At 39.2% G+C, this 13677-nt stretch overlaps 6 protein-coding genes across 8 annotated transcripts; 2 read left to right on the top strand and 4 right to left on the bottom strand.

The window, feature by feature from the left end:
• Positions 1 to 804: 804 nt before the first annotated feature.
• Positions 805 to 1656, bottom strand: ODA-Dnal1 (Outer dynein arm dynein axonemal light chain 1). The gene is made up of 3 exons (XM_068291624.1): positions 1401 to 1656; positions 1223 to 1334; positions 805 to 1170 (listed from the first exon to the last, which is right to left on the bottom strand). Exons 1-3 carry the CDS (start codon positions 1550 to 1552, stop codon positions 868 to 870), a joined length of 567 nt encoding a protein of 188 aa, XP_068147725.1. The 5' UTR covers positions 1553 to 1656; the 3' UTR covers positions 805 to 867.
• Positions 1657 to 1748: 92 nt separating this feature from the next.
• On the bottom strand, positions 1749 to 4095 carry Non1 (nucleolar GTP-binding protein 1). Its single transcript, XM_068289238.1, has 3 exons — positions 3938 to 4095; positions 3544 to 3818; positions 1749 to 3480 (listed from the first exon to the last, which is right to left on the bottom strand). The coding sequence occupies exons 1-3, from the start codon at positions 3983 to 3985 to the stop codon at positions 1845 to 1847; spliced, it is 1959 nt and encodes a 652-aa protein (XP_068145339.1). The 5' UTR covers positions 3986 to 4095; the 3' UTR covers positions 1749 to 1844.
• Positions 4096 to 4117: 22 nt separating this feature from the next.
• Positions 4118 to 5030, top strand: l(2)k10201 (lethal (2) k10201). Its single transcript, XM_068289239.1, has one exon. It carries the CDS (start codon positions 4225 to 4227, stop codon positions 4879 to 4881), a length of 657 nt encoding a protein of 218 aa, XP_068145340.1. The 5' UTR covers positions 4118 to 4224; the 3' UTR covers positions 4882 to 5030.
• On the bottom strand, positions 4871 to 5404 carry LOC137576248 (dolichyl-diphosphooligosaccharide--protein glycosyltransferase subunit 4). 3 transcript variants are annotated; one of them, XM_068289240.1, is made up of 3 exons: positions 5346 to 5404; positions 5046 to 5164; positions 4871 to 4981 (listed from the first exon to the last, which is right to left on the bottom strand). In XM_068289240.1, the coding sequence occupies exons 2-3, from the start codon at positions 5144 to 5146 to the stop codon at positions 4957 to 4959; spliced, it is 126 nt and encodes a 41-aa protein (XP_068145341.1). In that variant the 5' UTR covers positions 5147 to 5164; positions 5346 to 5404; the 3' UTR covers positions 4871 to 4956. The 3 variants fall into 3 exon arrangements, with proteins under 3 accessions (XP_068145341.1, XP_068145343.1, XP_068145342.1); XM_068289242.1 differs by having other exon boundaries at positions 4871 to 4978; XM_068289241.1 differs by having other exon boundaries at positions 5046 to 5161; positions 5346 to 5403.
• Positions 5405 to 5534: 130 nt separating this feature from the next.
• LOC137576875 (probable RNA helicase armi) lies at positions 5535 to 9776 on the top strand. Its single transcript, XM_068290209.1, is given in 3 exon segments — positions 5535 to 5864; positions 5933 to 9256; positions 9258 to 9776. Coding segments are annotated over 2 exon segments (3519 nt in total). The 5' UTR covers positions 5535 to 5864; positions 5933 to 6055; the 3' UTR covers positions 9576 to 9776.
• A 224-nt stretch (positions 9777 to 10000) lies between these two features.
• On the bottom strand, positions 10001 to 13520 carry Snrk (SNF related kinase). Its single transcript, XM_068290590.1, is given in 8 exon segments — positions 10001 to 10474; positions 10476 to 10906; positions 10969 to 11839; positions 11896 to 12283; positions 12356 to 12531; positions 12615 to 12833; positions 12912 to 13174; positions 13360 to 13520. Coding segments are annotated over 7 exon segments (2583 nt in total). The 5' UTR covers positions 13118 to 13174; positions 13360 to 13520; the 3' UTR covers positions 10001 to 10182.
• Between the last annotated feature and the right edge of the window lie 157 nt (positions 13521 to 13677).

Raw genomic sequence — 13677 nt, 5'->3', positions numbered from 1 at the left:
GAACAAACTCCGAGACCTGCCCGAGCACACGGCATAGACTGAAACTCAGTTTGGTGCCGCTGGCGCTGGAACAGGACACGAACATCCTTGAATCTTGTCGCAACAGTGACTTAACAGTCTATGTTAAGCCGTAAGCTTCGCACAAAAACAAAAAAGAAAACAACAAACTTGGCCAATAGGTCAGTTACACTGCAGTAGTGTGTTGTGGCCAAAAAACCGAGTGCCGCAGCGCTTTGTAAATTTCACTGTTAAAAATTCATATTCATTAACCGACACTGTGCAAAAAATTTCTCTAATTAGCTTATATTCAAAAATTTTTGAATATTTTTCAACTATGTATATTCTGAAAATGCAAAAGGTATAAAAAGTAAAAGTAAGTATGGCCTAAAGAATTTATGAAATTCTATGAAAATGTTTAATATTCTTTAGGATAGCTTAAAAAAAATGGAAAACTTTCATGTGGATTATGAAAAAATCATTTAAACTTAAAAATTTCGATATTTTTCATCTTTTTTTACCCACAACTTGGTAAATCTTCGATATGGTAAGGCGATTTTTATAAATTTTTAAAACACATTTTGAGTGAAATGTTTTTAAGTCCTTTTAAAATTTGGTATTAAGTTCCGTTTTTCAAAGTTTTATTGATGTTAAAACAAAAAACTAGTTATTAGCATAGTATTCCACATTTTCTTTAGAAACTATTTTTTGTCTTTTTTCAAACTGTTGGTAAAGTTTAAAGCAAACTGTAAAATGAATAAATATGTAAATTAAATAAATATTCCGATTCCCACATACATATGTATATTTTCGTATCTCCAAATAATATATTTATTCATCTTATATGTATGTACATATAAAGATATAGCTCTATAATTGTGGCTCCTCATTGAGAACAACTGGTTCGCCATCCAGTTTACGTATTGTGGGCAATCGTTTGATGCACTCAGCCCGCCAAGTGGGTTCATCAAGACCCTCAGACAAAGGATTACCCACAACTACCAAATCTTCCAAAGTTTCGATTTCGGCCAGACGATTGAATTCCGACCAATCTTTAATCAAGTTATTGCTTATGTAAAGAACTTTTAAACATTTTAAACCCGTGAGGCCTTTGATTTTTTCGATCAAATTGTAACTAAGCCACAGTTCCTGTAGGGTTTCAGCCACAGCCTCCTAAAAAAGAATGAATAAACCATATGTTTGATGTAAGCCCAGAGATACCAACCAATCCGGAAATTTGTTTTATATAATTGCGCGATAGGGACAATACTTTGAGACATTTCATGCCGGAAAGACCAAAAATTTTCTCAATCATATTGGTGGACAAGCTGATCCTTCTGCAAATGAATAGGCAGGGATTGAGTATTATTTCCATAGACAGTGTTGGATTTATCACTTCTTACTCGCAATTGACCAAAGTACCGAGAGTTGCATCCATTTTCTCGATAGGTGGCCATTGGAACTGCAAGTCAATGTCCTTGGCATTAACTGAATTTTCCTGTTCCCGGTCTTCCCAACGTTTAAGGGCTTCCTTAATGGTAGTGGCTTTAGACATGGCTGGATTGGAACTTAAATCGAACTCGAAACAACAAGTGAAGCGTTGTCAAGGACAACGCCTTGATATGCTAATCTCTCCTATCGATATGGCCCCAATCGATATTAGGCCGTAAATTAATCGTACAACTACAGGTGAAGGAAATTTGATTGAGGCTTACAAAAACTTCAAAAATAGACAAAATTTTAAAATAGAATTTTCATGAATACAAAATAGTTTGTATTTTAGTTTTAAATTGTGGTAGATACATTCAGAGTTTGTACAACTAATTGTAAGAGTAATAAAAGAATTCTTAACGACGATCCGTTTTGCCTGTGCCTCGCTTGCCGGAATACAAATGTTTTGGCATTTTTGTGCCAATGAAGCGATCCGCCTCACCCTTGAGACCCATGCGCGTAACCTTCTTGGCAATATCACGTTTGGCCATATCGTGGGCCTTCTTACGTATCGCCACATTCTTGATACCAAGTGTATCACGTGCCGGGGCCCGTTTGAGCGGTTGTCCAGTTTTCTTAACAATAGCCGAGGATTCCTTGTCGAGCAGAGGTTTCTTTAGTGCGGTCTTTGCACCGACTGCTACAACACCACGTCGCAGATCCACCACAGATTTGTTGAAATTGGCTGTCTTGCTGCCAGACATATCCACACCGAGACCCTCCATTGTGTCCACCAGTTTCGAGACTGAACGATCCCGTACCTTGGGTTGCTTGTGACGTGGAATGATGGGTTTGTTCTTTCTCGATGACAAACGCTTCTCATCACGCAGCTCAAAACGTTTGCCACGTATCTGTTTGGCCATTTCACGAATCTCCTTAAGAGTCTCATCCATGGACATTTCAGGCACGGTGTAGACACCACCAGACTCGCGCAGACCCTCTTCACGTTCGAGTTCTTCCAGCTTTTCAAAGATATCGGCATCGATGTAGTCGGCAATGTTGCGTCCTTCCCAAAATTCTGGAATTACATCATAACGCTCCTCTTCGGGTATTTCACTGTAGTTCTTCTTCAGATCCAGAGTGTAATCATCGCCCATTTCCTCTTCGATTTCCTTTTCAAGCTTGTGTTTACGCTCTGCCTTGGCAGCATTTTGCTCCAGACGGGCCAATGCCTGCTCAGGTATGCAAGGAGCACGAATTTTTTCGTCTCTGGGTGCCGGCATGGCCACATGCAGACGATTTAAAATGTTGTCCACCTTCTTCGTACGCATTTTCTGGTCGACGCGGTATGAAAGCAAACGCTCACAGGCTTCGGTTTTGACCTCCATCACACCAGATTCTTGTACTGTGGACATAAACATTACAGGCACGGATTTATCCTCTTGTAGTTTTGTTATGATCTCCTGTCGCTCCTTGGGTAAATCTTCAGGCGTTAGAATATCGATTTTATTTATAGCCAATATCAGGGGTTTATTGGTAAACAGAGGCTTGATGCTCTCGAATAGCTTTACTTGCTCTTCTAAAGAATGTCCACACTGCTCCGAAATGTCCATGAAATACAGGACACATGCTCTCAGATGGGCTAAAGCTGTAATGGCTTGCATCTCAATGACATTACGTTCCTCCAGTGGGTGATCTAGAATACCAGGTGTGTCGATTACCTGCCAACGCAGATATTTGTAGTCTGTGTGTCCCACATACAGGGATTTAGTTGTGAAGGCATAGGGCTGGACCTCGACATCAGCTCGTGTTATTTTATTTATAAACGAGGATTTGCCAACATTGGGAAACCCGCAGATAATAATGGTACGAGAATATGGATCTATTGTCGGCAGACGGGATAAATGCTGACGCACTTGCTCGAGGTATGTCAAATTCGAAGCCTGACGCTTCAATATGGTGGCCATGCGACCCAAAGCAGCTTTCTTCAATTGCTTGCAACGATACAAAGAGTCGCCGTACTTCAGTAGACGCACATAGTCCTTGGCAACGCTATAAAAAAGAAATAGACCGTACAAAAAAGAGATTTCTGAATTGTTCTTGAAGTAAGCTTACTTGTCTACTAAATGTCTAGCTGTGTTTAATTGACCCAAAGCCAATTTGTAATGATCCTTGTCGTACAAAACATTCATCAGATCGGCGTAAAACGGATGCACATCATCCAATTTGGGGAAATCCTGAATAATCTGGGACAGACGATCGTGAAAATTCTGTTGTGTGTATTTCACCTTGCGGGTGTAAAAAGCCCGAATTCTAGAGATTTTATAGCCCTTGTGGACAACGGTTGGCGTCTTGCGCTGGGTCTTTGACAGCATAATGTCAATGAAGTCCTAAAAAGGGAAAAGATAAGCATCATTAGTTTTATTATTGATAAACACCTGCTGTGCTGTGAGGTTAAGTCTTTGGTGTTCATCAGGTGCTCCGATGGACATTGACGATTTCTACTAACCTTTGCTGGCGGAACCACCATAATCTTTTTAAAGTTGTACAAACTCATTTTGGTTAAAATTTATTTATTTTCCAAGCCACTTTAAAGGAAAATAAATTAAATGTGCAAAGCAATAACACCACGCGGTGCTAGAAGCGTTGCCAGAAAGAATTTGAGCCAGTGTTGCCAGAACTCAACAGAACATTAAGTGAGAAAAATGAGTTAAAAATGGACAGAAAAAAATACTGCAGTTATTTACAATACAAGTTGAAAATAGTTTTCAGTATTTAATCAAATCTTTGCCAGAAATGGATACCGGGAATGTTCTTAACAAGGAAGAACTAATTAAACTACTTCAAGCAATGCCTTCTGGATATATTAAACCGACATTTCCGCCCTCACCACAGACACCTGTTTATAAAAAGATGGGAGTGCTTATTGACATTGCGGAAATGGTGGATGCGTCGTTCAAGCCCAGCAAACCTAACAACAATTATAGCACTAGTAAATCCTTCATCTGCTCAGAATGTAAAAGAATCTTGCCCACCGCTCATTTGTTGGACTTACATATTACTGAACAGCATGATTTCTATTTTGCCGCCAGTGTGGAGCGGGGTAACAGGCCCATGTACTCCTGCTACCTGGAGGAATGCGTGCTGAAATTCACCACAGTCAAGGAGCGAAAGGATCATTGTATTACAGAGCACAAGTTTCCGTCCAACTATAGATTCGACCAAGGTAAAGGAAAAAAAAAGTGCAAGTCTTTCACCTCCAAGCCATCAACAACCTTTTCCGCCATCTCTATGGATGCTAATGAGCCAGCACAGACATGTCATACTATCAAAGCCTTCACTTTTGGCCATCATAATCAGCGAGCCTTTAACACACGCCTCGCAAAGAGCAACGGAAAGGGACTTGAAGATGTGCGGGACATTAAGGAGGCTCTCGATGATATTATGGATTAATCACTTAGTTTTATTTATCGAATCGAATGTTTTTAGCATCGTTATAAAGAGCGTAGACAATTATGTATATTTAAGTTATTTTGCTTTGGGGTTGATGCTTCTGAAAGAGATAATAAAGTTTGTTAAATTTTGCCGGCTAAAGGAAATAATTCTACATGACTTACTTGCCCGTATTGGCATTAATATAATGATAAGCCACCACCAAAAGAAATAGGAACACGCCCAACACGTTGGAGAAAATTGCCAATTGCACGTCCGTTATCATTTTGATGTGGGAATACTTCTAAAATCAAGAAAAGTTGTTTAAATACACAAACCCAAGGAAGTGACACGTCATGTTGTTCAAAGAGTTAATTGCCGATAAAACTTAATGTAACTAAATTAACTTATTTATGAGAGACACCTGTTTAACATTTCTACCTACTAAACAAACACTTTATATATTGTTTAATTTACTAATTTACCTTTTTCTTAAGAGCGGAAAAACACAATTTATTTGTATTAAAGTTCAGTGTTGTAAAGTGAAAAATTTAATAGTTTTTAGTATTTTTCTGTATTTTTAATGTTTTAGTATTTTTCGACCTTAGCAAAACCTATCGAAAATCGACATTTTTCTGGTATTATCGAATTTTTTTCCATCACTGCAAAATCTATCGAGGAGGGAGACTATCGATGCATTGCCCGCTCTAATTTTTTTTAGCCGGCAGGCTCGTGTTTTTAAAAAGTCATTAGCTGTGTATTTTTTCTTTTTTTTTATTTAAGAACTTGAGTCAAATCGTCTCAAATTACGCAGTCTCAGCAATTTCATCTCAAGTAGACAGTGCCCATTTGTAGGGTGTCAGCGGCTCTCTAGATAAGCAACGCGAACTAAAGCCGAGGTTTGTTTCTTTTGCGCTATTCAATTTCAACTCAAGTGGACAATGCCCATTTGTAGGGCGTTCGTAATAAAGTTCTTAAGATAAGCAACGCGGAGTAAAGCCGAGGTTTGTTTCTTTTGCGCTTACTGTTTTAGTTTGGATATGTAAGCAATTTTTCACTCTTTTTGTTTTAGAATCTGAGATACAACAAAAGACTGAGGGCCTTTAGAGTTCTCTGGACCCACAAACACACACATCTACAGAATTCAAATTCAGTTTGAATAAGAAGCCGCAGTGATCAAGTGGAATCTTACGCAATGTTTTCCTTAATATCGCATTTCATCCGTGGGAGGGATACACAAAAACCCTTAATAGCTGAACAATTGGATTTAGAAGATGAATTTCTCGATACACAAGTGCTTAAAGAGGAGTTAAAAAACTCCGGTACTGAATATGCTAAGCAGATTACGGATCCAAAATTGAATGAGGAGGATGATTGGGGTCTTGCAATTGATTCCGGGAAGGCTTGCTTAACGCGCAAAGGGTTCATTACTAGCATTGACGAAGAAGGTGGAATAATTGATTTCAAAATAAGTTTCAATAAGAAACTATGTGGAAAAACTTTCGATGAACTGTATCGGGGCTGTAAGGTCCAATATTTGACATATCAATCGGATCCCAAAGATGATGCCATTAATTTGGTGAAAATTGAGAGGCTTTATGAAGGTGACTGGCAGGAGACTACCGCAGGTGACTGCGGTAAAAAGCTGGAGAAAGCTGTGGAATCCTTAAAATTGGAAAAACCCAATTATTTTAAAACTCAAGTACGCAATAGACTTGGTGTGGTCGTTCAGCGTTTTCAATCCACCATTGAAGTGGATACAGATTGTGGTTTATTGACGGTGGAGTTGGATAATATTGAGATGACCTTTTCACCCAAAACCGGAGATTGCATTTTAATTGAATGCAAAGTTCAAGTGGACGAAAATTATGTGGATAAACAGGGTGAACTTTTAGAAGTCTTGAAGATAATTCCCTCCCGCTTGGACATGAACGAGCGTTGCACTGTGGAGAGTGTACACAATGATGTGGTTGAACTATCTGATAATGCCTTTATCCTGAAAGAGGATATTCCATCGAATGAAAAGCTACATTTGGATGATATTGTCATTGTCGATCTGATTGAGAGTAATAGGTCAAATTGGTCTCGTCGTGCGATCAAATTAGCATTAGCTGAGAAGAATTTTGGTATTACAAATACAAAATTTAACTATCAGAAACCGAATAATATTGTCTCCTTCTCCGGGCCCGAGTATGCAATTTTTACGGAACTCTGGCAAAAGAAGAATTTCATCATAATGGCTCATAACAAACTAAACAAAGTTCTTCAATTGCGTTCAATTGAAATCAATACTGATGACGCTTCACCCCAGTTTACACTCTTAACGCCCAAAGGAACAGTTGATATCCAAGCAGGTGAACAGATTTCCGTGGTCTTTGAAGTGCATACACAATACCACGGCGAAGTGAAGTACTTTTATACGTTAAACTTTGACAAATGCAAAGTAAAGCGATCCTTTTTGATTGTCGTCGTGGAGACAGAGGAAAAAGCAAGAGCCGCCGAGAAACGACTTTTAATAGCAGATTATAATAAAACAACTGGAAGAACAACATACCAGCGTAATTGTTCATACGCCAATAGAGTGTGGGAGCATAAGGTGGACGTTGTACCCGGCGAGTATATGCATCCAAAGCGACGTTTTGTTGGGCTTCGTTTGGAAAATTATGAAGTGCCAGATAAACTTCGTCGTTCATATCTCGAACAAAGTTCGCGTAGAGAGCGGGCCCAAACCATTACGAGCGATTATCCTTTCCTTACGGATAAGCTAACTATTCACAACTATGCACAACGTTTTAAATTGTTCTTGCACTTGGAGGAAATAGAGATGTTTATACAATTTCGTAATTATGATATGGAACGAGCCCATTTCCAACGGGATGGTGAATTTCTTTCCCTTCATGTCGAGAATCTGGCCGAGCGTCGACCCTCCCTAGCCATAGGTGACGTAGTGCGAGCCAACGCCATATGGGATGTAAAAATGGACAAATCCTTCGAAGGAATTGTCACGAAAGTCTTATTCGATCGTGTGCTTCTTAAATTCAATTCTCATTTTCATGATAATTACAATAATGCAGATCATCGTGTGGAATTTTATTTCTCACGTTATGCTTTGCGGAAACAGCATTATGCTATACCCCAAGCAATCTCTCTATTTGGTGAGAATTTCCTTTTCCCATCGAAACTTACGAAAAGGAAATATCCACAATTGGATTTGACATTGAACGATAATGATGATATGTATTTGTATAACAGCAAATTGACTTGGTATAATCAAAACTTGAATGGCATTCAGAAGCGTGCTGTTTTCAATATTTTACGCGGCGAAGCTGATAATATGCCATATGTGATATTTGGACCACCGGGAACTGGGAAAACAGTCACAGTGGTGGAGACCATATTGCAGCTACTATACAATTTGCCGAGTGCACGTCTCTTGGTCGGAACACCATCGAATAGTGCAGCGGATTTAATTACCAAGCGACTGATTAATAGTAATGTTCTGGCGCCGGGCACCTTTATACGTCTTGTTTCACAGAATATCGTTGAAAAGGATTTGATACCACCGGATCTGGCGGAATATTGTGCCACTCTGGACATAGGCACTTCGGGCACTTGCAGTGACAATATGCTAACCACAGCATCGGGATTAAAGATGCGGTGCCAAATGAATTTTCTGGGCAACCATCGAGTGACTATCAGTACCTGCACGACATTGGGTAACTTTTTGCAGGTTGGTTTTAAACGTGGACACTTTACTCACATTCTGATTGATGAGGCTGGTCAATGTACGGAATCGGAAACTATTGTTCCAGTCGTCCTGCTAAGCAAGCAACCGAACCAGGTCATCTTGGCTGGGGATCCCAATCAGTTGCAGTCTATTATTACTAATCCAGTGGCGAAACAACTTGGTTTTGATATCTCATTCTTGGAGCGTGTGGTCAAACATAATCCCTATTGCAAGGATTTAATACGTTTTCCGTCAAGTTCGGGCCACAATCCGTGTTTGCTGACCAAACTTCTATATAATTATCGTGCCCTGCCCTCGATCATGAATGTCTACAGTCGGCTATTCTATGAAAATGAGTTGATCCCCATGATCTCCGATAAGGATTCACCACAAGCGAAGCTCCTAACGAAGTTGCAACCAATCTTTTCAAACGACTTGGAGATGCCTCCTGCTCATGGTGTGATATTTTATGGCGTTATTGGTGAAAATGTACAGGAACGGGATTCTCCTTCATGGTTCAATGCGTCAGAAGCGCAAGAAATCTTCCTAACAACACTCTCCTTATATCGTCGGGATATTAGTCCCGATCAGATAGGCATTATAACGCCATATACAAAACAAGTGAAGACAATACGAAATATGTTTGCTGGCGTCGAAGTAAGCATCCCAAAAAATTGGATCAGTTGAGGAGTTTCAGGGACAGGAACGTGACATCATTTTGGTTTCCACAGTTCGCTCGTGCGCCTCCATGCTGCCACGTGATACCCGTTTCAATCTTGGTTTTGTGCGATGCAATAAACGTATGAATGTGGCCATATCACGTGCCCGTTCCCTCCTGGTTGTTGTGGGTAATCCCCATTTGCTCGCCGTCGATGATAGTTGGCGTCGCCTAATCATTTACTGTGCCCAAAATAATGCCTACTTTGGTTGCGAAATTCCCGAAGTGGTTTTGGCAAGTGTCAATGAGGAAATTACGGAATCCTCTTAATCTTCTGATGAAAAATTATCAGTGCCTTAAATATATACATATATACATTTAATTACTAATTAAGCAAAAACCAAAGCTCTATGAATGATGCCAAATTGAACTACGAATTTTCCTTGTTATTATTTACTCATTAACTGTCTGTGACATTGAATTCTTTTGTTTTCATTAATAAAATTGTTTATTTCATTTGAAGAAAGAAAATTTTTCCGGCGTTTTTGAAATCTTTCCAATCAGTTCTAATCATCTTTAATTTTTGTTGCAATTTTTATTTTTTCCTTTTTTCTAAATATATTGCATTGAGTAATTACACTTACAAGTAAATATATTTATATATTATATAGGTATAAATTAATATATTTAGAATAATTTAAGCGTAATGATGATAGACAAAAACAATTACGCTAAAAACTAATTGTAATTCCTTTTTCAATTTAATTTTGTTTTATATGCCGGGATTAACTTCTTTTTTTTTTTTTTTACTTGTCAAAACATGCATCATAACTATATTAAGAATGCACTTTTCTACTACTTTTCATCTGTTTTCTACTTTTGCGGTTGATTTTATATATATGTTAATATATATATATATTTGTTTTTATTTTTTGACTTAAGAAAAGTTGACAACAGGAAAATATTTGCCGAGCCTACGAATTTTCTTGATAGTGACAAAGCATTTAGAGCCCGTTACTTGTATTGCTTTGGTAAGGCTTCTATCGGCCAAAATCAATCGGTTCATGTGCTCGATATCATTTAGCTGATAAATATCTTTTGGTGTTGTTTTACGTTCGTTGGTGTTATTGGTGTTGCTGCTAATGTTGTTGTTGTTTGTTGTATTCATTAAATATTGCTCATGTTGTAGCGTGGCTTTGGCTGCATTTAATGTATTTATAATTTGGTCCCCCCCCATCATCATCTTCATCCTCTTCATACTCCTCCTGGGTTTCAGCCAGTGAGAGTGATTTAATATTTGTATTTAAATTGAATAGGGAATATCTTTGATCGATATGTAGGATGGTTGTTGCTGATAATGACGAAGCTGTCGCTGCTGTTGTTGGTGTTATTGTTGAGGAGCAAGCCTCCGTCTCGGCCTCTGTGATGCGATCCAGGGATTGGCTTTCTCTAATGCGTCTCCTCCTGGCCTGGTGGTGATTGTTCTGATGCTCATATTGTTGTTGCTCCTGCTGATGATGATGAAGATGTTGATGCTGATGCTGATACTGATGATGATTATTATGCTTTTCCTCATGGGAATGTTTGTCCAGTTGATGATCCTTGTGCTGTTTACGCTGCTTTTGAGTATGAGATTTGCGTGTTTCCTCTGATTTGTTGTGCTGCAAATGAAAGAATATTTATCCAAATAATAGAAATCAGTGAAAAAAAAAAATTTATTCACCTCTTTGCATTGTCCTTGAGTCTCTTTTTTGCCGCCAGAGCTGTTATTCGATATGAAATTGGCACCGGTGCCACTGCTATTTGAACCTGGCGGTGGATAAAGCTGATCCTGCGAATCGCTGGAGTCATCGTGCGAATCCCGACGATGCATACGAAATCTTATGGGTGTATCTCCCACAAATTTATTAATTTTTTTCTTATTCCGCTTTTGGGTATCATCATCGGAGGCCTCTGAGCTGCTACACGACGGTGTCCTAATCTTGTTTAGTTTACTTCGTCGATGCGTAAGCACTGGGTTTTTACTGCTGCTAGGTAAAGGTTTTAGCTTGCCAATTTCCAATTCTTTGAGACCACTCAATGTATCCCCATCGTCATCCTCGATAGATTTGTCAAGTTTCTGTGGTAAACTTGGTTCCATTGGTATTAAAATCTTTGTGCGTGAATGTAAATGTCGTGGACTACTTGGCACTTCGGCAGCTGGGGCTGGCTGGGATTGACTCTCGAAAACCGATCGGTTAAGGCGGCCATCGGAAATGGATTCACGACGTGAACTTGCCACTTTTAGTTCATTACCCAAACCAGAGCCTTCATTAGCTGATTCCTCTTCGTCCTCTTCGCGGACAATGCTGCATTTGCGACTCCTTTTGTCAGGTTTCATGCTATCCTGACACAATTGCGAGGCTGGGGTTACATTGATGCTAATGGGCGGTACTACTTGAACTTTAGAGCCCTCAGTTGGGCTGGGTTTCTCAGCCACAGGATTGAGCAACTTTTCTTTCTTGATTTGCTCTTCACGACGTCGTCTGAGACGAATTTCCGCTAACAAAAAGTAAGTGGCCGTTATATGATTGTACTTGTTCTTATCCAGAGCCCTAAAATAAGAATATAGTTAACAAAAGTTATGGTAGATTACATTTAAGATCCTTACTGTAATATCTCTTCTTTGGACGCAATATTTCCATTGATCATTTTTTGTATAATAAAGGCATGATCTTCTTCGCTTAACTGCTGACGACTGACCAAAGGTAAAAAGCTTTCCGTACCGCCTGAAGCCGAGGAGGAGGCCGAGGCAGAGTTATCGGGTTCATCAATTGTCTTCAGCCAGTCCGATGAGGCTAATTCTTCAACAGAGGCACGCTTTTTCGGATCTCGTACAAGCATGGAGGCAATCAATTGCCTACAAGCCTGACTAACATGCGAGGGCACTGTGTATTTGCAATCCATTATCATGGTTAAGGTCTCGGAATCGTTGGCCTTCTCGAATGGAGCCTGACCACAGACTAACATGTATAAAATAACGCCCAGAGACCAGATATCTTGAATAAAAAAATTAATTTTCGATTTAAAATAAAAGACAAAAGTCATGATCAAGAGTAAAGTACACTTACCGACAGCCGGAGCATCATAGGAATCTCCCAAGAGTATCTCCGGAGCAGAATATGCCAGACTACCACAAAATGTTTCCAATTTTTGGCCCGGTAAAAATTTATTACTGAAACCAAAATCCGTCAATTTCACCAGGCCTAATTTCTCAAAGAACACAACATTCTCGGGCTTCAGGTCTCTGTAACAAGCAAAAATTTAGATTTACGTAAGTCAAGGGGTTATCAGTGGGCGTAGACCTTTTGGCGGAGAGGTTAAACTAACCTGTGTACAACATGCAATTGATGACAGTACGTGATGGCACGCAAGATTTGCCTGAAATATTTACGAGCCAAATCCTCACTTAATCCAGACTCGTGTCGCATTATATAATCATACAGATCGCCACCATCCCCCAGCTCCAAAACCAAATATAATTTGGTTTGTGTGTCAATTACCTCATAGAGTCTAACCACATTTGGATGCTGTACCAATTTCATGCACCTATATAGCAATCAATATAAGCAATCAGTATCAATAGCATTATCAACGGTGAATCTGTGTGTGTATATATGATCTTACCGCACTTCCTGAAACAAATGCGCCTTCGAGACCTCATCCAATTTAGTCTTATCGACCACTTTCACCGCCACCTTGGCCCCGGTAAACACATGTCGGGCCAATTTCACCACTGCAAAATGACCAGAGCCCAGTGTTTCTTCCAGGTCGTAGAGACCAGCTATTTTGCCATCGCATCCACCGCCAATGGGTTGGGTTTCCAGCGTCATAATGCCAGCAACAATTCTCCTTCCTCTTCTCGCTTTGCTGCAAAGTTTCGGTTTAAGCTGAAACAAAATCAATTAGAATATGTTGAGAAACTCTGTTTGGACTTGTAAGAATAATTAAATTCTTCTGGTTACACAAGGGGGAAGGGCTGTTGTTTGGTGGCAGTTGAATTTTGTTTCTTTTTTTTCTTTTGGTGATTTTTCTTCTCCATTATTTTTTAATTTTTTTTTTTTCAGCTATTTACCTCCAATTCGCTTTTCTTTTAAGAACTATAATAATCTCGACATTTCGCTATCGATGGAATCGTAACTTCTTGGACGTGTCTCACTTGTCAAGTCAATGTGACTTAATTTAAATTTAATGCAATGAAATGTTATCACACACGGAAAAATGCTCGCTTTAAACTTTTTGTATACACATTTTCGGATTTTGAGTTGAAAATGTGCAATGTGGTCACACCGCGAACCGGTGCTGGTTCCAAAAAGAACTAGATGGAATCAGAAATAAATTCAAGTTCATTGTACAGTTAAATTTTCCTATAATTTATTTAAATAATATTTGC

This window comes from Drosophila tropicalis, unplaced genomic scaffold (genome assembly GCF_018151085.1).
Source record: "Drosophila tropicalis isolate 14030-0801.00 unplaced genomic scaffold, ASM1815108v1 contig_593, whole genome shotgun sequence".
NCBI lineage: Eukaryota > Metazoa > Arthropoda > Insecta > Diptera > Drosophilidae > Drosophila > Drosophila tropicalis.
The sequence above is the reverse complement of the archived record's forward strand: the minus strand, read 5'-3'. Positions and strand labels throughout refer to the sequence as shown.